Source organism: Saccostrea cucullata, unplaced genomic scaffold, assembly GCF_032062105.1.
Source record: "Saccostrea cucullata isolate Sc308-1 unplaced genomic scaffold, CSIRO_AGI_Scuc_v1 ctg49, whole genome shotgun sequence".
Classification (NCBI taxonomy): domain Eukaryota; kingdom Metazoa; phylum Mollusca; class Bivalvia; order Ostreida; family Ostreidae; genus Saccostrea; species Saccostrea cuccullata.
The window spans coordinates 624,964-651,268 of NW_026925976.1; the positions used below are offsets into that span (position 1 = coordinate 624,964).

At 40.3% G+C, this 26,305-nt stretch overlaps 1 protein-coding gene across 1 annotated transcript in view; it reads left to right on the plus strand.

Annotated features, from left to right (window-relative positions):
* LOC134270218 (mucin-19-like) overlaps positions 1-26,305 on the plus strand; it is a 67,499-nt gene that overhangs the window by 32,801 nt on the left and 8,393 nt on the right. Inside the window, exons 72-92 of the mRNA XM_062752409.1 lie at positions 153-279; positions 544-756; positions 2,027-2,053; positions 3,210-3,284; positions 5,206-5,244; positions 5,352-5,504; positions 5,973-6,635; positions 6,682-8,247; positions 9,288-11,717; positions 12,209-12,706; positions 13,039-13,316; positions 14,938-15,073; positions 16,303-16,608; positions 17,098-17,283; positions 18,513-18,910; positions 19,011-24,570; positions 24,873-24,935; positions 25,032-25,273; positions 25,521-25,665; positions 25,897-25,923; positions 26,154-26,210. Of these exons, the coding sequence (XP_062608393.1) occupies positions 153-279; positions 544-756; positions 2,027-2,053; positions 3,210-3,284; positions 5,206-5,244; positions 5,352-5,504; positions 5,973-6,635; positions 6,682-8,247; positions 9,288-11,717; positions 12,209-12,706; positions 13,039-13,316; positions 14,938-15,073; positions 16,303-16,608; positions 17,098-17,283; positions 18,513-18,910; positions 19,011-24,570; positions 24,873-24,935; positions 25,032-25,273; positions 25,521-25,665; positions 25,897-25,923; positions 26,154-26,210 (13,189 nt within the window). The remainder of the gene's footprint in view (positions 1-152; positions 280-543; positions 757-2,026; positions 2,054-3,209; positions 3,285-5,205; positions 5,245-5,351; positions 5,505-5,972; positions 6,636-6,681; positions 8,248-9,287; positions 11,718-12,208; positions 12,707-13,038; positions 13,317-14,937; positions 15,074-16,302; positions 16,609-17,097; positions 17,284-18,512; positions 18,911-19,010; positions 24,571-24,872; positions 24,936-25,031; positions 25,274-25,520; positions 25,666-25,896; positions 25,924-26,153; positions 26,211-26,305) is intronic.

Below are 26,305 nucleotides of genomic sequence, written 5' to 3' on the forward strand. Positions count from 1 at the left end.
ACACGTGTTTGTGAAAATATGACTGGGATCGAAAACTTTTGATTTGTTATGCGAAAATAAATTCTCGCAACAAAATAATTGATTAACAGTACTTGCCTTGCACATCTAACATGAAAAAAGTTTTTAAAAGATTTTAAATTGATACGTTACAGAAGTTCCCTGTGACTGGGTCAGCTGATCTGAATGGAAAATTGGCCACTGAGGTAGAAATAACTATACAACCTGTTGACCCAACCGCTGATATTCTATTAGTGGCCTCCATCAAAGCCTGCTTTGGGGGTATGAACGATGTTTTGCATATTGTATATTGGAACTCGTTGAAACCTTTTGTTATATAATCAGAGTATTGAAGTGTAGTCTTGCAAAATATCTAAATATTTCGTAGATTTCTTTGATAATTTAGTTTTAAACTACGATCTTTTCTTTTAAATCTTCGCAAACTAGACTTGACAGTTTTAGCATGTCTCCGTAGCTTTTATTTGAAATTTGGGTCTAGAGCACATTCTGGTTACATGCTTTGCGTACAATGCACTTATTCACCAGGCATAACGACAACTCCGTTAAAAACGACCCAGGGTGGCTTTACACTAGCCCCTGTGTCTTCCGCTTCTACTTCGTCATTGGAAACGACAACTGTGCCTACTGGAACAACAGGTGCCGGAGCCTTCACGCCAGGTACTATATCCTACACTCCTGCTACTGCAGGAGCACCAAGCCTGCCGTCGTTATCATCTACTACTCTTTTATCTACAGCAGGTATTAATTTGTATATCTAACTTGATTTTCTTTCTAAACATTTACTGTCTTGAATTCTTTAGCGTGACCACTAACTTATAATATCCTATGGCTAAAAGGTATCATTAACTTAATAAATTGATATCCTTTCTGGTATACTCACAAAAAAGACCATATGATAAGCTCTAATAAGCTGAAGTCTGAGCAGAGTTATTGGAATTTTAGCATTATTTTATTCCAGAAAAATGTCTCTATTTTTTTTTAATTCTCAGTATTTTCTAGAGGACATATCGTTTTTGTATAAGAGAGAGAGAGAGAGAGAGAGAGAGAGAGAGAGAGAGAGAGAGAGAGAGAGAGAGAGAGAGAGAGAGAGAGAGAGAGAGAGAGAGAGAGAGAGAGCAATTGTAATCAATATATATGGAAATGCTGTCATAAAACCCTCTATTCAGATTTTGTTGTGTAATGCAATACATGTAATATATATTTTTTGGTTTATATAAAGTTATTTGGATAAAATATTCATTAAAAGTCCCAATTTCTTTCATTTTTTTCTTATAAAAAGCGTCTAAAATACACAACAATCTAAAATAATGCAAATTTAATTGTTTTTTTAATGAAGTCCCTCAACTCTCTCCCAAGACGGGGTCAAAACATATTTATAAATATTGAAAAAAAAAAAATCAACATTTTTCGCGAGAAGTGTGTCGGCTTTGCGGTCTTTAGAATTTGCACAACTGTTGCATCTCCCACCATCCATCTGAAAAATAATTTAAAATCCTATATTACATGTTTATACCGCAAAAATATACAAATGATGTAAACAATTTGCAATTCTTAAAAATAACGTTTTGGAATCCTTATTGTAACATATCGATTGTGAAATACGACGTTTTGACGCAAGGGGAAAACAGCTGTCTCATGATCTTCACAACCAACTAGATTTTGTTTAATAATAATTAATGATTTGTTAAAATTAAAAAAAAATTGAAAAAAATAGTTTGATTGGTAGTTTTTTTTAGATTTAAAAAAATAAAACTCTTTTCATAAGTATATAAAAAAATGTTTATCATTTTATTTACTTAGAAAAAAGGTATTTTTTGCAGCAACTTGACACAGTATTTTAAGACATTTCATACACAGAGTGTCTTGTGTTGTAAAGCTTCATCTTTGGTTTAATGTTCCGTACCAAAAAGAGTTCTATAATCATACGATCTCTTTATTTTTAATTATGCATTTTGTTTATTATGTATTGTTGCATAACAAATTCTCAGTTTCTTTTTTTAAATTACAGCTGCAACAACAACTGTTTCATCGACAGGTAAGCAATGTTTGAATCATTACTATATTAATGTTACTATTTTGTTCAACTATATATGTTCAAAGCACAGAATACTCATGTATGCAAAACAATACAGCTACAGTGTACTTGATTTTGCTTAAATTAATTCACCCATTTAAAGAGAAGTCGGAATCAACTGTGTTCTCTATAATTTCAAAATGAACTGTGGTATAAAAATCAAATTGGTTCTTACATTGCGGTCTTCTTGAAAATCAACAGCAAAAAGTTGTAAAACAGACTGAAAATTAGCTACCATTTCTGAATCACTAGTTTGAAACAGAAAATCAGGACATTGAAAGCAAAATCGCTACAAAATATTTAAAGTTCATAATAAAGAAATTATACCTTTATGTTCCTAATCAGCGATGCTTACTTTGGCGCTAATTTTTAAAGAGCGGAAATTTTGTGCTGATAATGGTAACTCTGATGTAAAGCAATTTACCTATTAAAACCAGCAATAGAACTTCAGTTGCCGTCGCATTAACTCCCTCACCCTAACGAACTCTAAATCAACAATGTTTACGAAATAAATCCCTTAATGTATTCAATGTATTATAAATATATATAGTTTTGTACTCTATTTATTTTTAAACAAGGCTGCAGTTTTATTGTCTTATAAAATAATTACTTATTTACAAGCGTTTGATTATTGTCCAATAAACCAGTTACTTGCATGATGAATTTTTCTTTAAAACTATGGGCAGCACATCTGTTATTTAGATAATGTAAAAGTATTTTGAACTTAATACAAATCTCTCAGTGAAAACATACAATACATCTCTCTTTACGAAAATATGAGTTATAATAAATCATTTAACAAAGATTTTTTTTTAAAATTCTTTTTTCAAGGGTAGGTTACTATGCAAAAGCATACACGATGCAAATGGCTGGATTCTTATATGCTATTAGGCGTTTGAATCTTTTACTTTCACCTTTATCTTATGATCAATTGATATTAAACTAGTTTAAAATGATTCAGTATTTTTCAATATTTCTTCAACATATTCGTACAAGGAACGATTTTAAAAAAACCCAGCTCTTTATATATGTATATCTTACAAATATCCCCTTTATCACTGTTGAATTCTTTCACGATTTGATTTGATTTGATTTTGTTTTATGTTTATATCTGAAGCGGCAACAACAGAATTGACAACAGTTTTGCAAGAAAGCCCCCCAACTCCACCCCAGTTCACACTTCCTACACCTGGTATATTATTGATAAAGCAAGCGCAGCCGCTTTTTCAGCTAATGCAATATTCAGCTTAAAGGACTTATTGCATGTATCTCATATTATAAAATTTCAAACATAGTATGTTCATAGTGATCACAAGTATTTGAATAAACTGAGGCTATACCGAGGTAATAAAACACGATTCAAACTGAAATAATTTTTTTAGTTAAATGGAATAAGTGTAGATGGACTTGACCATGTAACGTCAGTGGCGACAATAGCTATCAGTTGTTCATGTTAATGCTTTAAAGCACCCAATACAACATGTTTTTTCTGTATTATGACGAACAATTCACTGATTTTTTTTTTCGATAAGAACGTCGGAATAAAACCTGAAATGTTTGAAATGTCACCAATAGAAATTTTGCAAATTTGAAAACACTGTAATAAAGCAGGGAAGATAGCGAAGGAGAAACTACAAAGACAAAGATTTTGTTTTTCCATCTTATCACACGTATCAACTTATTTTATTTACAAAATTGACACTAAATAGATCTTTGTTAAATTCTTATGAAAGTAAAAAAAAAACTAATAAATCATAGCTTCCTAGATTGTGTAAAGGGTGGATGTCTCGAATAATAATTTCTCTATCAAAATGGTTGTCTCTAAAGAAATACTAGGTATGTATGGTTTGAAAATGGTACGAAATTCTTTCACAGTATCTTTTTTAAATCATAGACTGCGATTAAAATGGAAATTGGAAAGATGAAGCGTGCATAAACAATTAATATTATTATCTTACTATGTTCCCCGACACAGCAGTTAGTAATAAATAATCCATAATGAATGATCATACACTAGAACTAAGTCATATTTCTGAAGTGTGTAAAGTGCACTAGGGAATTTTTATAATCATTCTGTCTTTAATATCCCCGTTTGCAAGTTCTGAACTATCTTTTATTAAGATGTTGCCCATGACGTCAAGAAGCATGGTATCAAAATTGTTTAAGCATAAGCATATTCCCGTGTTCTATGTGTAATGCTCAATATCGCTATTCTGTGTTCAGAACGCCGTTTATTGTATTCGTAATTTAATAAACAAGTTTATAAATATTATATTTAATAAATTTACAATACAAAGATCATGCAGTAAGTCCTTTGAATGCCTTCCTGCGTAGAATGATATTTTCAGCGTTTGACTGGCAGATAATTAGTTGCAATTCTTAAATTCACCTTTTCCTACACATAAGCTTCCAATACATACAGCGAAGTGAATTTTCCAAGCTAACAACTCTGTATTCCTACTTATGTAATATTCGGCGCACTTGCTCTTTACTTAAATCACTAGCGTTCACTTTCTGTACTTGCATTAGGTGCGCTAAAGAACACACTTATATCTTTATTTAGACAGTTGCACTTAGAGAAAATATTCTACAGTTGCAACTTTGTGTTCCTTCTTTAGGGGAACTATAGTGAAAAGAACCACATTCAACGGCTCTACATTTTGTTACTTAATACTTCTTTTTAAAATTTATCTATGTTGCTCTTTTTTCAGTTTTAATTTTACAAGGGATGGAACAATTTTTTTTAATCCGAAGACAGCTTCAGGTTTTAGATTTCAGGCGAGACGATTTTTTTTATAAGGCTTTGTTTACTCTAGATATGGGTTACAAACTAGCTCATTTGTAACTTCAGAACAAATGTCCTTTTAAAAAATGTTAAAAAATGAAATAAAATAATGTAATAAGCGGAGAACAAAATCGTTGCCTTTCCCCGTATAATCTCAGTAAATGCAATTTATCCTCTCTTTGACTTATACATGAACTAAAAAAAACGATTTATTTAGACATTTAATAGCTTAGGAATGTTAACGATGAACAATATGATAATGAAAATATAATAGGGAAACGGAACTTATTAATTCATTAACTTTACATTTTACTTTCTCAATTTATAGGACTTTCAACAACAACATCTACATTGTCGACGACAGCAGGTGAATACTCATTTCCATCAAAAAAATTATAATTGCTATACTTTGTATCCCAAAAGGTAGGCAAAGTCAAGTCCACGCTTATTAACAATTACATTGTATATATTTAGGAACAACCACAGGTACCCCTCCTACAATATCGCAACCTACAACAACGCAAGGACAGACACCGTCTACAACCTCAAGTACCAGTGGCACAACAGTCAGCATCCCATCTACTCCGGCTACCAAAGTCACTACCTCGTCCTTTACTACCCCATCTGGTTTGACTATTTTATTATTGATTTATTATCAGTTCGTTGCTGAAGAATATTTTCGATAATTGCAGTTATTTGTGTCATGTAAAGTGCATATGTATAGCTATGAACAGTAGATGAATGCATACTATATATTTCTGTAAATCTAAAACGTAACAATTCTCATCAGCAGCTGTAAAATTTTAAAATTTGTAATAATTTATCATACTGGAAGCTGAGAAATTGATCTTTTTGAATAGGTCTGCTATTAGAAATGATCAAATGAAAATGAATTTAGGCGGAAATCCGGCATAACAAAGAGATATAACAAGAATAATTTTTGGGGAGATTGAATTCTATACAAACCTTTGTTCTTTTGAAGAATGTATTTTCAGAACATTCTATGAAACTATAAGGTCAAAAAAAGTACTTTATATTAAAATTTAAGCTTCCAAAGACCATATCAAAAAAATATCTCCGTTTCAAATATTTTAGGAAGTTCAACAACAATAAAAATCACCACACCGAGCGTGACCCCGTCCACAGGAACGCCGAGTGTCACGCCCTCAACTGGCACACCAAGTGTTACTCCATCAACAACAGGAACTCCAAGTGTCACTCCATCAACTGGTACCCCAAGTGTAACACCTTCAACTACTGGCACCCCAAGTGTCACACCTTCAACGGGAACACCCAGTGTCACTCCATCCACTACAGCAACACCAAGCGTTACGCCTTCAACAACTGGAACGCCAAGTGTCACACCTTCAACAGGAACACCAAGTGTCACTCCCTCAACGGGAACACCAAGTGTCACTCCATCAACGGGAACTCCAAGTGTCACACCCTCAACAGGAACACCAAGCGTCACTCCTTCTACGGGAACTCCAAGTGTCACTCCCTCAACTGGCACACCAAGTGTCACACCTTCCACAACAGGAACACCTAGTGTGACCCCGTCCACAGGAACGCCGAGTGTCACGCCCTCAACTGGCACACCAAGTGTTACTCCATCAACAACAGGAACTCCAAGTGTCACATCAACATCTCCAACTGTCAAGTACCCCAAGTGTAACACCTTCAACTACTGGCACCCCAAGTGTCACACCTTCAACGGGAACACCCAGTGTCACTCCATCCACTACAGCAACACCAAGCGTTACGCCTTCAACAACTGCAACGCCAAGTGTCACACCTTCAACAGGAACACCAAGTGTTACTCCCTCAACGGGTACACCGAGTGTCACCCCCTCTACGGGAACTCCAAGTGTCACACCCTCAACAGGAACACCAAGCGTCACTCCTTCTACGGGACCTCCAAGTGTCACTCCCTCAACTGGCACACCAAGTGTCACACCTTCCACAACAGGAACACCTAGTGTGACCCCGTCCACAGGAACGCCGAGTGTCACGCCCTCAACTGGCACACCAAGTGTTACTCCATCAACAACAGGAACTCCAAGTGTTACTACATCAACAACAGGAACTCCAAGTGTCACTCCATCAACTGGTACCCCAAGTGTAACACCTTCAACTACTGGCACCCCAAGTGTCACACCTTCAACGGGAACACCCAGTGTCACTCCATCCACTACAGCAACACCAAGCGTTACGCCTTCAACAACAGGAACGCCAAGTGTCACACCTTCAACAGGAACACCAAGTGTTACTCCCTCAACGGGTACACCGAGTGTCACCCCCTCTACGGGAACTCCAAGTGTCACACCCTCAACAGGAACACCAAGCGTCACTCCTTCTACGGGAACTCCAAGTGTCACTCCCTCAACTGGCACACCAAGTGTCACACCTTCCACAACAGGAACACCTAGTGTGACCCCGTCCACAGGAACGCCGAGTGTCACGCCCTCAACTGGCACACCAAGTGTTACTCCATCAACAACAGGAACTCCAAGTGTCACTCCATCAACTGGTACCCCAAGTGTAACACCTTCAACTACTGGCACCCCAAGTGTCACACCTTCAACGGGAACACCCAGTGTCACTCCATCCACTACAGCAACACCAAGCGTTACGCCTTCAACAACTGGAACGCCAAGTGTCACACCTTCAACAGGAACACCAAGTGTTACTCCCTCAACGGGTACACCGAGTGTCACCCCCTCTACGGGAACTCCAAGTGTCACACCCTCAACAGGAACACCAAGCGTCACTCCTTCTACGGGAACTCCAAGTGTCACTCCCTCAACTGGCACACCAAGTGTCACACCTTCCACAACAGGAACACCTAGTGTGACCCCGTCCACAGGAACGCCGAGTGTCACGCCCTCAACTGGCACACCAAGTGTTACTCCATCAACAACAGGAACTCCAAGTGTCACTCCATCAACTGGTACCCCAAGTGTAACACCTTCAACTACTGGCACCCCAAGTGTCACACCTTCAACGGGAACACCCAGTGTCACTCCATCCACTACAGCAACACCAAGCGTTACGCCTTCAACAACAGGAACGCCAAGTGTCACACCTTCAACAGGAACACCAAGTGTTACTCCCTCAACGGGTACACCGAGTGTCACCCCCTCTACGGGAACTCCAAGTGTCACACCCTCAACAGGAACACCAAGCGTCACTCCTTCTACGGGAACTCCAAGTGTCACTCCCTCAACTGGCACACCAAGTGTCACACCTTCCACAACAGGAACACCTAGTGTGACCCCGTCCACAGGAACGCCGAGTGTCACGCCCTCAACTGGCACACCAAGTGTTACTCCATCAACAACAGGAACTCCAAGTGTCACTCCATCAACTGGTACCCCAAGTGTAAACCTTCAACTACTGGCATCCCAAGTGTCAAAAACCTTCAACAACAATTGTCACTAAAATCCATACAAAACCAAGCGATTTGCCTTCAACAACTGGAACGAAATCATCAACCTTCAACAAAACTTACTAAAGTGTTTTTTTTTCAACGGGTACAAGTGTCACCCCATGACGGAATAAAGTGTCACACCCTCAACAGGAACACCAAGTGTGACGTCCTTCTAAACCTTGACGTAGTTTGTATGTAGTGAGAGGCAGATCAAGTGAAATTTCCTCAACAAAAAATATATTCTATAATTAAATAAGATATTAATTATAGAAATTTTTTAGAACATTTACTTGGATTCAACCCAGTCACTCCATCCACTACAGCAACACAGTATTCTGTGCGATTTTATTAATATATTTTCTGTATATTACCATTTAATCGACACTGCCGTATATTTGTGTGCAACCCCGTCGGAGGGTAACGTGAGGGTCATAAATCGACCTAGGAACACCAAGGGCTTTCACTCAATGGAATCATGTCAACCTTTTACTGGCACAGCCAAGTGTAATAAGGCAGCAGGAAAAGTGCACGATCCTCACAGGAATGAAAGTGTCACACCTTTAAAATAATTTAATTACTTCAATATTTCATGCCGTTGATCCGCAAAAAATACAGCATTCGGTCATACAAAATAATTTCAATAATTAAATTTAAAAAGGATCGCAGCACTTTTCAGAAACTACAATGCGTGTTGAAAATATTTATACACTAAATTTGGAGGTTTAGCTTGGTTATGCCCTTGCACTAGTGAAATTTATAGGTAAGGTCAATGCTGGAAGTAAATGTGCTAAAATCACGTGACTACCGCATCACGTGACAAGTCTAAATATAAAATCTAATCGTCCTCAATATGTAAATATTAACCATCATGACAATTATTGGATATAAATAATGTACTCAAAATAATCGCCATCCGGATTATGAATACATTTTTAACTACAAAATATTGTTGATATTTCCATTGTGAACCTTAACTGTATGACGAGTCACTCCCTACACAGGTACACCAAGTGTCACCCCTTCCACAGGAACACCTAGTGTCACACCTTCAACGGGAACACCAAGTGTCACGCCAAGCACTACTGGTACACCAAGTGTCACACCCTCAACAGGTACCCCAAGTGTTACTCCATCAACCACTGGAACACCAAGTGTAACACCCTCAACAGGAACACCAAGTGTCACACCATCCACGGGTACACCAAGCGTGACCCCATCCACAGGAACGCCAAGTGTTACACCCTCAACGGGTACACCAAGTGTAACGCCAACAACAGGAACACCGAGTGTCACTCCTTCAACAGGTACACCAAGTATCACGCCTTCAACTGGAACACCGAGTGTAACACCTTCCACAGGCACACCTAGTTTTACACCCTCGACAACAGGTACACCTAGCGTCACTCCCTCGACAACAGGCACACCTAGTGTAACACCTTCTACAGGAACCCCAAGTGTTACGCCAAGTACTACTGGTACCCCAAGTATCACACCCTCAACAGGAACCCCAAGTGTTACTCCATCAACCACTGGAACACCAAGTGTAACACCATCAACGGGCACACCAAGTGTCACACCATCCACGGGTACACCAAGTGTGACCCCATCCACAGGAACGCCAAGTGTTACACCCTCAACGGGTACACCAAGTGTAACGCCATCAACGGGCACACCAAGTGTTACTCCATCCACAGGAACACCCAGTGTCACTCCGTCTACATCAGCAACACCAAGTGTAACACCTTCAACAGGAACACCAAGTGTCACACCTTCCACTGGAACACCAAGTGTCACTCCCTCTACAGGCACACCAAGTGTCACTCCTTCAACAGGTACACCAAGTGTCACACCTTCGACTGCAACACCGAGTGTCACACCTTCCACAGGAACACCTAGTGTCACACCCTCGACAACAGGCACACCTAGTGTCACACCTTCAACGGGAACACCAAGTGTCACGCCAAGCACTACTGGTACACCAAGTGTCACACCCTCAACAGGTACCCCAAGTGTTACTCCATCAACCATTGGAACACCAAGTGTAACACCCTCTACAGCAACACCAAGTGTCACACCATCCACGGGTACACCAAGCGTGACCCCATCCACAGGAACGCCAAGTGTTACACCCTCAACGGGTACACCAAGTGTAACACCATCAACAGGAACACCAAGTGTAACTCCTTCCACAGGAACACCAAGTGTCACTCCCTCTACAGGTACACCAAGTGTCACTCCATCAACAGGTACACCAAGTGTCACGCCTTCGACTGCAACACCGACTGTCACACCTTCCACAGGAACACCTAGTGTCACACCCTCGACAACAGGCACACCTAGTGTCACACCTTCAACGGGAACACCAAGTGTCACGCCAAGCACTACTGGTACACCAAGTGTCACACCCTCATCAGGTACCCCAAGTGTTACTCCATCAACCACTGGAACACCAAGTGTAACACCCTCTACAGCAACACCAAGTGTCACACCATCCACGGGTACACCAAGCGTGACCCCATCCACAGGAACGCCAAGTGTTACACCCTCAACGGGTACACCAAGTGTAACGCCATCAACGGGCACACCAAGTGTTACACCATCCACAGGAACACCGAGTGTCACTCCGTCCACATCAGCAACACCAAGCGTTACACCTTCAACAGGAACACCAAGTGTAACACCTTCCGCAGGAACACCAAGTGTCACTCCCTCTACAGGTACACCAAGTGTCACTCCTTCAACAGGTACACCAAGTGTCACGCCTTCGACTGGAACACCGAGTGTCACACCTTCCACAGGAACACCTAGTGTCACACCCTCGACAACAGGCACACCTAGTGTCACACCCTCGACAACAGGCACACCTAGTGTCACACCTTCAACGGGAACACCAAGTGTCACGCCAAGCACTACTGGTACACCAAGTGTCACACCCTCAACAGGTACCCCAAGTGTTACTCCATCAACCATTGGAACACCAAGTGTAACACCCTCTACAGCAACTCCAAGTGTCACACCATCCACGGGTACACCAAGCGTGACCCCATCCACAGGAACGCCAAGTGTTACACCCTCAACGGGTACACCAAATGTAACGCCATCAACGGGCACACCAGGTGTTACACCATCCACAGGAACGCCCAGTGTTACTCCGTCCACATCAGCAACACCAAGCGTTACACCTTCAACAGGAACACCAAGTGTAACACCTTCCACAGGAACACCAAGTGTCACTCCCAGTACTACTGGAACACCAATTGTAACACCATCAACGGGTACACCACAGTTTACGCCATCAACAGGTACACCTAGCGTCACACCTTCAACCTCTGGAACACCAAGTGTTACACCATCTACAAGAACGCCGAGTATTACACCATCAACTGGTACCCCAAGTCTAACATCTACAGGTAAATTCTTTTATCTGATTTATTTTCATATCCTGATCCCTATTGGTGTATTTTACATTTACCATATTTATGTGGCCGGGAGTGAATTCTTTTTTGACAATACCGTTTTTCTTGTTATTGCAATTAAAGTACCTTGTATATACTTTCGAAACTTACCATTTACATATAATTATTTTTTTCAGAGTTTCTTCCATATTTTGTTTTTGCTTAAATGTTACAATCTTTAGATCTAAACTATATATAGGGAACTCCTAATTTGAAGATAAAAGTAATATTTCCTCCCCTTAAAATCGATTTAGAAGAGGTATGAATAATGTAGCTAAATATCAAGGTTGAAAAAAAAAATTGAAAAAGGACTGTCAAATAAAGCTTATGAAAAATTTTACGTTTTGTTTTGCTTAGCAGCAAAATTGAATGTTGTTTGGATTTCAATAATTTTTTTAATGCTATAGAATCCAATTAGTAATATTCGATGTTTTATTGATCAAAAGGTACGCCAAGTGTTACTCCCTCAACATCTGGAACTCCAAGTGCCACTCCCTCAACTGGAACTCCAAGTGTCACACCATCGACTGGAACTCCAAGTGTCACTCCCTCAACTGGAACTCCAAGTGTCACGCCATCAACTGGAACTCCAAGTGTCACTCCCTCAACAACTGGAACACCAAGTGTCACTCCCTCAACTGGAACTCCAAGTGTCACGCCATCAACTGGAACTCCAAGTGTCACGCCATCGACTGGAACTCCAAGTGTCACGCCGTCAACTGGAACTCCAAGTGTCACTCCCTCAACTGGAACTCCAAGTGTCACTCCCTCAACTGGAACTCCAAGTGTCACGCCATCAACTGGAACTCCAAGTGTCACTCCCTCAACTGGAACTCCAAGTGTCACGCCATCAACTGGAACTCCAAGTGTCACGCCATCAACCTCTACAACAGCTACATTCACACCAACTCCAACCCCAACAGGAACATCGCCAAGTACAACTGGTAATTATCGTTTAAAATAGTAAGAAAAATATTCTTGGGCCATTATAAAATCCTGAGAATTATTCTGTGCAATTTGGACTTTAAAGCATAAATGCTACAATTACATGTAATTACATCAATGAAAATAAGAGGGAAAAATTTATTTGGATATTTAAAAGAAATTATGTAATTTAAATATCAGTAACATTCAAGATTTAACCCTCCCATAATAAAGAATAGTCAGTATCTTCATTTTCTATTACAAATTGCACAACAAAATTGTAAATTATATATTGGATATCAGACAAAATTTTTACGGAAGACTAAGTGCTTCACGTGACATTTTTATACAGTGGGAAATCCTTGTCTGGAAGTTAATGGAATGCTTGATTCAGCAATAATACCAAGTGACAGTATTACGTTGAGTGAACCATCACTTCAGACGGAGGTCGACAAACTCAGAACAAATGGGCCACTTGTAGTACCAGTTGCAATTACAACATTGACAATTACCATAGACTTGCCTGGAGATGTTCAGTTGGGTTCTATCAATCTAGGTGCATCACCCAATGTTAGAAAATTCGAGGTTTCTTTGAAGAAATCGACAGATAATGCGCCAACTTTATACAAGGTAAATGTAATTTTTTTTCTTAATTGAACGTAACGTCCATAATGCTAGGATGTTTCAAGGGACCTTTAGTAGTTTCTTTATGTTTTAATTCATCTATCTATTACAAATTGATACTTTCAACACTATTTTTATGCAAGGGTCACATGTAATTGTCTTTGCGTCTCTACCTCTTTTAAGGAGCTACTCCTCTGCAGTTTCACTGTCATACTTAGACCACGAGAAGATTATTATTTGTTTGATTTCAGTGCATGTTGATTCCACAGATAAATGAAAAAAATTGTGAAAAAAATCTTTGAGACACTACTAATTCTTGAGATTTATTTCTAGAATGTGGAACACAAAACGAAATCTCGAAAATACCCCCTTTTTGCTTGCAGTTACTTTAGATGAGTGGTTTTGCAAAATTTACCAGGAAAAAATTTTAAAGATTCTATTTTCGAAAAGCCTGAACAAATATTTTATCCTGAACTCAGTTACTTGAAGTTACAAAAACAAATGATTTACGGGTATGTCATACATATGGGACAAATAAGTGAAAAAAGTTATACGAGAATATAACAACTTTTCAAATAACACCCAGTTTGAAGTTCTATTTTTGCACGCCTGGGCGAAAATAAAGTAAATCTTTGGTTTTTGTCGGTTAAACACTGCCGTATCGATTAGTTTTATTGACATGTTGAAAGGGGAAATAGCTCATTTTTTCTTTTTCTTTTTTTGCAAAGTCGAAAAAAAATTCAAGTTATTCTTCTTTTCGTATATGCTGAGAATGACATTGTTTTTAGATTGAAAAAATATATATTTCCTTTAATTTACGATTTTGCATTAGCTTTTAAATAAATGTTTGAAATAACGCTATTTAAACTCTTGAATAAATATTATATATTTAATATAAGAGATCAAAAATTATGAATTAGAATTATAAAATTGTTGAATGACTGACAGAGATATCAAATGCTGCTTCTTATTTATTGAAATTGGTGGATAATGATAGATACAAAATCATATTCTTAAACTTTTTTGCTGAATTGTGAAATGTAGATACTTATGCTCAATCCTCCATGGCACCTGATTTCACCTCTGATGTTTTGGAGGTCCGTGTTTGCTCTGCTCCTATTTTGTATTGTTTTATGGAATTGAACACTGTTCGTTTTCTCCATATCCTTAGCTATAGAAATTTCCAAAGAAAACATATATAGCCAATTTACGACTAAGTAATTAAGTGAAAGACTGGTTCAAATCATAGCTCAACAGCCAAGATTGGCCAAAATTTACTTTTGGTTAAGTTGTGTCTGCTCTCGTCTAGCTTTAAAACTCAGATCCAGAAAAAGTGGTATACAAATACTTTTTAATCTGTAACTCAATGAAAGTATCTGATGTTTCTTCATCAAAGGAAAAATCAAATTAAGACAAAAGATGAAAAGCTAATTCTTAACAAGAATAAGATAGATTCAGATTATATTGGTAAGTTAATATCATGTAATGAGACTTTTTAAAAATAAGGTTCTTATCTTTAGATCTATATACCCATTTTCCTTGTTAAGTTTTGAAACAAATATTCCAACATGATAAAATGAAACCAGGAGGTTTGCATATGTAACCAACAACTCATCTTATATTACAGGAAGTCACCGACTCGAATTCCTTACTGTTCCCAAGTGGAATTGAGGCAGACCAAGTTGTTATTACCCTCTTAGAAAAGAACGATGTCGCTGTGGGCTATCAAATCCAAATTGATCTACGAGCATGCTTTGAGATTGGTAAGTTATGATCGCATATTGATTACATATTTAGTTTATGAAATACTCGAGTATAACCCTTGAAACACTCTTAAAATTTTAGATAGATATTGTTTTGATAAATAATATGTTTTGGGCATTTTATATGAGAACAAAATTTGGTAGTTATTGAGCAACCTGTATTGTTGTTTTGAAATCTTTTCGATGTATATATGTTTGTTTAAGTTCATAAGATGAACAGGAAATTAAAATTCATTTTTGCAATGGTTAGGAGAAACAAAACATTGTGCCCATCATTAATCTCAAAATAATGTAAAACACACAGAACTTTTCCAACTCCATGTATTAAACTACGTTCTGAATGTACGAATGCGTAACGTCATTAGCATAGAAGCAGATTTTGTTCCAAACATTTATATATAATATTCAAGAGAAAGCTGTAGGAAAAATTTCAAAAACGATGCAAACTATTGATAAACAAGTAAATGATACCTTAATGATCACAACTTTCATACTTGTCGATAAAATATCTTTGACAGCATGCACAATTTAAGAGGAAGTCGACTACCGTATATACTCGCCTATAAGTCGGTATTTTGGGAATTAAATTTTAGTCCAAAAGTCTATATCGACTTATAGGCGAGTTATAAAAAGACATGTATTTTTCTGGATGGCGAATCGTAGTATTCTATAAATATTTTCAACAGCTATTGTTGAACAAAGTAAGGATGTATTATATCATTTATGTATTATAAGATAATACATTAATAACATGTAATTTATATACATGTATTTAATTACTTTATTTTTTTTTTATCTTAAGAGGGCCTTATTTATTTTTTGATATTAAAAGTTAAATATTGACTTCATTTCTAGAAAATTATTCTTTGAAATCAGGGTAAAAACTTCAATGCATTTATTAGAAATAATCATCTGATTCTGGCAAAAAGTTGTACCGACTTATAAGCGGGTCAATGGCAAATCCTTGCCAAATAACCTCAAAAAACATTTCTCATTCTAATTGTTGAACCAATATAAACACACTATATTGTCTACGATATTTTTTCGTTTGCCAGAGCATGACAAGGAGGGATAACTCATGTGACTAGGAATGCTTTATTCCTCGTGACACCGTATTTGCTATGAATTATTTAGCTTGTTTACTGTTTGTTATTTCAATCCTTTGCTAAATTTAAATATATCTCAATTTCAAAGGTAAAAAAATATGTTAACTAAGGTATTTTCCACAGGATCAACTAGTGTACAGCCACAAACATCACCGCCATCAACGACCTCAATAACGACAACTCCAATTGAATCAACACCACTAACGTCAAGCACAGTTGGGACAACTCCAAGTAGCTCAACACCAAGTGGATCAACACCAATTGTTACAACACCAAGTGGAACGACACCAAGTTCATCAACCCCAAGCAGTCCAACTCCCAGCGGACCGACACCCAGTGGAGTAACCCCTAGCGTGACCACCATCAGCACGCCGCCGTCTACACCAGCAACCGCAGTTACAACTCCATCAATATCAACTCCTTCCTCTGGTAAGATAATCTGCCTTCAGTTCAGTAGTTTGCAAACATAGCGAAAATACTTTTTCAGTAGTGGTAAACATTTAACTATTTGCTTGTTATTAGAAATTTTCATTGTTATATTAAATGTTATCCAATTACTAGTATAAATGTACAAAATAAATTAAAAATTGGATTATATTGAAAAATGTTCGTTTTTCTAGCATGCTCTTTTTTTAAATGAAATTGCTATTTTAAAGCTGTTTAGAAATTTTAAATTTCTGATTATAAATAATACAGTTTACATAGGGAATTATTTTTTCATGCAATTAATTGATTTTTTATGGAAGGGACATAGAAGGTTTCAAAATAAGATTATCTTTTATTGAACATGCAAGTGTACTAAAAACAGTATAATATGAAAAAAGTTTCTTCCGTCCTGTTTAAAAATATATCAATACAAGAAACTAAAAAAATAATTTCACAAGCCCTTACAAATTATACCTTTATCGCTATGTGTAGGGACAATAACTCAGACGGGTCCTACAACTCCAACTACATCTCAAGGACTTCCAACAACAACAGTTGTTTCATCCGTCGGAACAACAGCAGCTGCTGGTTTTACACCCGCCACTATAACTTATACACCTGCTACTGCTGGAGGGCCAAGTCTTCCTCCTCTTCTGTCTACTACTTCGCCTTCAGCAGGTATTCTTCAACTTTAAGGAATCCATTATATTGTATGATACGGGTCACTTCTGAATAAGGGTTATGAAATATTATGTAAGAATAAAACGTACTTTGAATTGTTTGATCAAAACCTTCAATATGCATCAATGATTGATAATGCGAACCAACTCAATGCTAACTTCGAAAGAAGATAATACAGGATACAAAATACCTTATATAAAAGCACTTTTCATTTCAAAATGTCACACCCCTTAAAGAGTGTTTGACTGGTCTCTTTAGTGAAGTTATATAACTTATGCTTGTACATTGATTTTTTTATCATCATTAAAACAATCAAATGTTTTATATTTCCCTACAAAATAAAATTGTCCGCCCGTTTGTATATATAAAAACGCAAAGTCTCAAGCGTTTAATCAAAATCATTTCCGAATTCTTAAGAATAAACAAACCGCATTTGTGGATACTAAGCAACTCGCAAATATTACTTATGTTTATTACTCTCATTAGGACACAACTTACTAGACTGCAAATAAACATTAAGGTTGCAGTTCATATCTGAAAATAAACTTTATCTCTTAACTGAAAGGGCAGATTAAGTCATTTCATATACCACGTTTCAAACATTTTCTAAACTCTTAGGTGTAGAGTACGTATTATCAAAATCAACCCAACAAAAATTTTGATATCGTACTGGTACTGCACTCAGTAGAATTTACAATGAAACCTCGTAAAAAACGCACATTAGACATATTTACAATGCGCCTTTTCTAATTTCATTATGTTTCAGTTTTTTAAGATCATGTATTCCTATTCACTCCATTTGCAGTGATGGAATAAACTGACTGCGTCATACTTTTTACCACATTATTTGATTCTACAAGTTTTCAGTTAGATAGTTTGAAAAAACATCTTCGATATAACGTATATATGAGAAATGTTGATGGTATGTATCTTCATTTTACCGCTTTTTGGAAGTCGATACAATACCAAATGTTTCAAAAAATGAAGGACCTAGGTATAAATTAAATTCCAGCCCGATGACACAGAAACATGAATGAAATTTTGAATAAATGGAGAACAGACACATGAATTACAAAAAAGGTTTAAATGCCTTTTTAAAGGATTTCTTTCAGGGTAATTGCATAAATAACAAAACATGCATTTCATACAATATTGAAAGTCACAAAGGGGCAGTCTTTAAAAAATGTCTTCATATTCAAAGAGTTTACAATTTTTAAATATTTCAGCTACAACAAAACAAACAGTAACGACACCAAAACTTTTTACTACAACAATTTCAACTAGAACGCCAAGCGTTACACCTTCAACGGGTACACCTAGTCTAACGCCATCAACCACTGCAACACCAAGTGTAACACCTTCTACAGCAACACCAAGTGTCACACCATCCACGGGTACACCAAGCGTGACCCCATCCACAGGAACGCCAAGTGTTACACCCTCAACGGGTACACCAAGTGTTACTCCATCAACCACTGGAACACCAAGTGTAACACCCTCTACAGCAACTCCAAGTGTCACACCATCCACGGGTACACCAAGCGTGACCCCATCCACAGGAACGCCAAGTGTTACACCCTCAACAGGTACACCAAGTGTAACGCCATCAACGGGCACACCAAGTGTAACACCATCCACAGGAACACCGAGTGTTACTTCTTCAACATCAGCAACACCAAGCGTTACAACCACAACAGGTACACCAAGTGTCACTCCTTCAACAGGTACACCAAGTGTCACTCCCTCAACAGGTCACTCCATCAACATTTACACCAAGTGTCACGCCTTCAACTGGAACACCGAGTGTCACACCTTCCACAGGAACACCTAGTGTCACACCCTCGACAACTGGCACACCTAGTGTCACACCCTCGACAACAGGCACACCTAGTGTCACACCTTCAACGGCCACACCAAGTGTCACGCCAAGCACTACTGGTACACCAAGTGTCACACCCTCAACAGGTACCCCAAGTGTTACTCCATCAACCACTGGAACACCAAGTGTAACACCCTCTACAGCAACTCCAAGTGTCACACCATCCACGGGTACACCAAGCGTGACCCCATCCACAGGAACGCCAAGTGTTACACCCTCAACAGGTACACCAAGTGTAACGCCATCAACGGGCACACCAAGTGTTACACCATCCACAGGAACACCGAGTGTCACTCCGTCCACATCAGCAACACCAAGCGTTACACCTTCAACAGGAACACCAAGTGTAACACCTTCCACAGGAACACCGAGTGTCACTCCCTCTACAGGTACACCAAGTGTCACTCCATCAACAGGTACACCAAGTGTCACGCCTTCGACTGGAACACCGAGTGTCACACCTTCCACAGGAACACCTAGTGTCACACCCTCGACAACAGGCACACCTAGTGTCACACCCTCGACAACAGGCACACCTAGTGTCACACCTTCAACGGCCACACCCAGTGTCACGCCAAGCACTACTGGTACACCAAGTGTCACACCCTCAACAGGTACCCCAAGTGTTACTCCATCAACCACTGGAACACCAAGTGTAACACCCTCTACAGCAACTCCAAGTGTCACACCATCCACGGGTACACCAAGCGTGACCCCATCCACAGGAACGCCAAGTGTTACACCCTCAACAGGTACACCAAGTGTAACGCCATCAACGGGCACACCAAGTGTTACACCATCCACAGGAACACCGAGTGTCACTCCGTCCACATCAGCAACACCAAGCGTTACACCTTCAACAGGAACACCAAGTGTAACACCTTCCACAGGAACACCGAGTGTCACTCCCTCTACAGGTACACCAAGTGTCACTCCATCAACAGGTACACCAAGTGTCACGCCTTCAACTGGAACACCGAGTGTCACACCTTCCACAGGAACACCTAGTGTCACACCCTCGACAACTGGCACACCTAGTGTCACACCCTCGACAACAGGCACACCTAGTGTCACACCTTCAACGGCCACACCAAGTGTCACGCCAAGCACTACTGGTACACCAAGTGTCACACCCTCAACAGGTACCCCAAGTGTTACTCCATCAACCACTGGAACACCAAGTGTAACACCCTCTACAGCAACTCCAAGTGTCACACCATCCACGGGTACACCAAGCGTGACCCCATCCACAGGAACGCCAAGTGTTACACCCTCAACAGGTACACCAAGTGTAACGCCATCAACGGGCACACCAAGTGTTACACCATCCACAGGAACACCGAGTGTCACTCCGTCCACATCAGCAACACCAAGCGTTACACCTTCAACAGGAACACCAAGTGTAACACCTTCCACAGGAACACCGAGTGTCACTCCCTCTACAGGTACACCAAGTGTCACTCCATCAACAGGTACACCAAGTGTCACGCCTTCAACTGGAACACCGAGTGTCACACCTTCCACAGGAACACCTAGTGTCACACCCTCGACAACTGGCACACCTAGTGTCACACCCTCGACAACAGGCACACCTAGTGTCACACCTTCAACGGCCACACCAAGTGTCACGCCAAGCACTACTGGTACACCAAGTGTCACACCCTCAACAGGTACCCCAAGTGTTACTCCATCAACCACTGGAACACCAAGTGTAACACCCTCTACAGCAACTCCAAGTGTCACACCATCCACGGGTACACCAAGCGTGACCCCATCCACAGGAACGCCAAGTGTTACACCCTCAACAGGTACACCAAGTGTAACGCCATCAACGGGCACACCAAGTGTTACACCATCCACAGGAACACCAAGTGTCACTCCGTCCACATCAGCAACACCAAGCGTTACACCTTCAACAGGAACACCAAGTGTAACACCTTCCACAGGAACACCGAGTGTCACTCTCTCTACAGGTACACCAAGTGTCACTCCATCAACAGGTACACCAAGTGTCACGCCTTCAACTGGAACACCGAGTGTCACACCTTCCACAGGAACACCTAGTGTCACACCCTCGACAACTGGCACACCTAGTGTCACACCCTCGACAACAGGCACACCTAGTGTCACACCTTCAACGGCCACACCAAGTGTCACGCCAAGCACTACTGGTACACCAAGTGTCACACCCTCAACAGGTACCCCAAGTGTTACTCCATCAACCACTGGAACACCAAGTGTAACACCCTCTACAGCAACTCCAAGTGTCACACCATCCACGGGTACACCAAGCGTGACCCCATCCACAGGAACGCCAAGTGTTACACCCTCAACAGGTACACCAAGTGTAACGCCATCAACGGGCACACCAAGTGTTACACCATCCACAGGAACACCGAGTGTCACTCCGTCCACATCAGCAACACCAAGCGTTACACCTTCAACAGGAACACCAAGTGTAACACCTTCCACAGGAACACCGAGTGTCACTCCCTCTACAGGTACACCAAGTGTCACTCCATCAACAGGTACACCAAGTGTCACGCCTTCAACTGGAACACCGAGTGTCACACCTTCCACAGGAACACCTAGTGTCACATCCTCGACAACTGGCACACCTAGTGTCACACCCTCGACAACAGGCACACCTAGTGTCACACCTTCAACGGCCACACCAAGTGTCACGCCAAGCACTACTGGTACACCAAGTGTCACACCCTCAACAGGTACCCCAAGTGTTACTCCATCAACCACTGGAACACCAAGTGTAACACCCTCTACAGCAACTCCAAGTGTCACACCATCCACGGGTACACCAAGCGTGACCCCATCCACAGGAACGCCAAGTGTTACACCCTCAACAGGTACACCAAGTGTAACGCCATCAAGCACACCAAGTGTTACAACATCCACAGGAACACCAAGTGTCACTCCGTCCACATCAGCAACACCAAGCGTTACACCTTCAACAGGAACACCAAGTGTAACACCTTCCACAGGAACACCGAGTGTCACTCCCTCTACAGGTACACCAAGTGTCACTCCATCAACAGGTACACCAAGTGTCACGCCTTCAACTGGAACACCGAGTGTCACACCTTCCACAGGAACACCTAGTGTCACACCCTCGACAACTGGCACACCTAGTGTCACACCCTCGACAACAGGCACACCTAGTGTCACACCTTCAACGGCCACACCAAGTGTCACGCCAAGCACTACTGGTACACCAAGTGTCACACCCTCAACAGGTACCCCAAGTGTTACTCCATCAACCACTGGAACACCAAGTGTAACACCCTCTACAGCAACTCCAAGTGTCACACCATCCACGGGTACACCAAGCGTGACCCCATCCACAGGAACGCCAAGTGTTACACCCTCAACAGGTACACCAAGTGTAACGCCATCAACGGGCACACCAAGTGTTACACCATCCACAGGAACACCAAGTGTCACTCCGTCCACATCAGCAACACCAAGCGTTACACCTTCAACAGGAACACCAAGTGTAACACCTTCCACAGGAACACCGAGTGTCACTCTCTCTACAGGCACACCAAGTGTCACTCCATCAACAGGTACACCAAGTGTCACGCCTTCAACTGGAACACCGAGTGTCACACCTTCCACAGGAACACCTAGTGTCACACCCTCGACAACTGGCACACCTAGTGTCACACCCTCGACAACAGGCACACCTAGTGTCACACCTTCAACGGCCACACCAAGTGTCACGCCAAGCACTACTGGTACACCAAGTGTCACACCCTCAACAGGTACCCCAAGTGTTACTCCATCAACCACTGGAACACCAAGTGTAACACCCTCTACAGCAACTCCAAGTGTCACACCATCCACGGGTACACCAAGCGTGACCCCATCCACAGGAACGCCAAGTGTTACACCCTCAACAGGTACACCAAGTGTAACGCCATCAACGGGCACACCAAGTGTTACACCATCCACAGGAACACCAAGTGTCACTCCGTCCACATCAGCAACACCAAGCGTTACACCTTCAACAGGAACACCAAGTGTAACACCTTCCACAGGAACACCGAGTGTCACTCCCTCTACAGGTACACCAAGTGTCACTCCATCAACAGGTACACCAAGTGTCACGCCTTCAACTGGAACACCGAGTGTCACACCTTCCACAGGAACACCTAGTGTCACACCCTCGACAACTGGCACACCTAGTGTCACACCCTCGACAACAGGCACACCTAGTGTCACACCTTCAACGGCCACACCAAGTGTCACGCCAAGCACTACTGGTACACCAAGTGTCACACCCTCAACAGGTACCCCAAGTGTTACTCCATCAACCACTGGAACACCAAGTGTAACACCCTCTACAGCAACTCCAAGTGTCACACCATCCACGGGTACACCAAGCGTGACCCCATCCACAGGAACGCCAAGTGTTACACCCTCAACAGGTACACCAAGTGTAACGCCATCAACGGGCACACCAAGTGTTACACCATCCACAGGAACACCAAGTGTCACTCCGTCCACATCAGCAACACCAAGCGTTACACCTTCAACAGGAACACCAAGTGTAACACCTTCCACAGGAACACCGAGTGTCACTCCCTCTACAGGTACACCAAGTGTCACTCCATCAACAGGTACACCAAGTGTCACGCCTTCAACTGGAACACCGAGTGTCACACCTTCCACAGGAACACCTAGTGTCACACCCTCGACAACTGGCACACCTAGTGTCACACCCTCGACAACAGGCACACCTAGTGTCACACCTTCAACGGCCACACCAAGTGTCACGCCAAGCACTACTGGTACACCAAGTGTCACACCCTCAACAGGTACCCCAAGTGTTACTCCATCAACCACTGGAACACCAAGTGTAACACCCTCTACAGCAACTCCAAGTGTCACACCATCCACGGGTACACCAAGCGTGACCCCATCCACAGGAACGCCAAGTGTTACACCCTCAACAGGTACACCAAGTGTAACGCCATCAACTGGCACACCAAGTGTTACTCCATCCACAGGAACACCGAGTGTCACTCCGTCCACATCAGCAACACCAAGTGTAACACCTTCAACAGGAACACCAAGTGTAACTCCTTCCACAGGAACACCAAGTGTCACTCCCTCTACAGGTACACCAAGTGTCACTCCTTCAACTGGAACACCGAGTGTCACACCTTCCACAGGAACACCGAGTGTCACTCCGTCCACATCAGCAACACCTAGCGTTACGCCTTCAACAGGAACACCAAGTGTAACACCCTCAACGGGAACACCTACTATATCAACCTCAACATCTGTTACTCCAAGTTCTGTAACCACTCCTATTGTTACTTTTAGTACAACATCCACTTTAACGCCAACACCAAGTGTTTCAGTGTCCTCTCCTATTACATTAGGTATTTTTATGAACCCTGTATTCTGAATGAATTGAATAAAATTTTATTCGAGAAAAGTTCTGAAATTTTTATTACATTGTTTCTTTTGGTGTTATTTTGTTTAGTTACAAATATCTGCAATTTCAATTACTTAACAATTTATTCAAACAACTTTTAAATTTAAGAAAGATGAGTATTCAATCCTTATAATATATGGTTTTTTTTTAATTGATGCTTTAAATTTTTCTTCATATCTAAAGGTATATTATATAAAGCATGCATAATAACGTGATTGTTTTTACGTTTTCTGATTTTTTTTTTAGGTTCCACTACCAGTACAAGGGTAACAACAGTCACTGTTCCAACTTCACCAACAACAGTACAACGTATGTTCTCTGGGTTTTTTTTGTGTATATTTTTTTCTCTTTTTAGATTTAAGTTTTTGTTTGATGTATATGTGTTTTTTTTTATATACTTTTAAGCCTGTGTAAAAAGTGTACTGACCTACGCCAATGCTGGAACTGCTTTGACTGTGTCTCCCGTGGATGCTGAATTTTCTTTGTTGAATTCTGGTGGTACCTACAGCTACCCACAATCAACGATATTATACAGAATAAATGACGATGCTGCAAAAATATTTTCTGTCAAGCTTACTGTGAAAAATATTCAAAGTTTTACTGTTGATATATGGTCTGGCGAAAATTTAATCGGTTCAACGTCAACGGTGAGTAGCATTTGTAAATATCTAATACATGTACTATTAATACTATAAACATCGACAGCCTATTCTTCAGAGATAATCTGGTAAGTGAAATGCATTGACATGTATTTCATCAACTATTCTGTGGCATTAAGGAATTTCTTTTGTAATATCGTACAACTGAATCAATATAAAAATGATTAATTAAAAAATGTAATTTACGCCGCAATTATTTTTGAAAACCTTTCTGGACGTTTTTATGTGTGTGCAGAATGTTGTGGACACAACCTCGGCAACTCCATATACAATATCACTTAATGGAACGACTGGGAATGATGTCAGTGTGAATGTTGTACCGGTCCCAGGTCAAGTCATAGACATTTCTGCTGTATCCATAGAGGCGTGTTATTCTCCAGGTAATGTACCTATATCATTGTTAATAATCAGTCATCTCAATAAAAATGTATCAAAAACAAATAACTATTCAATATTCATTTTTCAGTGTTTAAGTGCATTTTTGATCATATGTATCTTTTGTTTGCGATCATTTATAATTTTTCTAACCAGATCAGGAAATGAAGAAAAAATGTTTCCGTGTCATCTTTTACTTAACAATGGTTTTAAAAAAAGTTTTTTTTCCTTAACAGTGACAACAACAATCGCTCCCACAACAGGTAATTGAATACAATATCCATTGAAGCTTAATTAAAGCTCTCAAATGAGCTTATAAGAAATCTTTCTTAAATAGAACAATCACTAGTGATAGTTAGATTTGTTTTGTTAAGTAACAAAAAAAATTAGAACAGAAGAATGCCTTTCATAATTCCTCAATGATGATAGCCAAGAATCTAAGCAGGTAATGAATCGTGAAAGTTTTTGTAATCATCAATGACATTTTTTCTAGTTACCCCAACAACAAAACCAACGACTCCCTCCACCTCAACGCCAACTACAACAACACGTAAGGTTATTTCATATATAGGCACAAAATTATCTTGTCGATATATATGTATTTTTTCAGCAAAAAATCTAAAAGAGATTTCTTTTATAAATGTA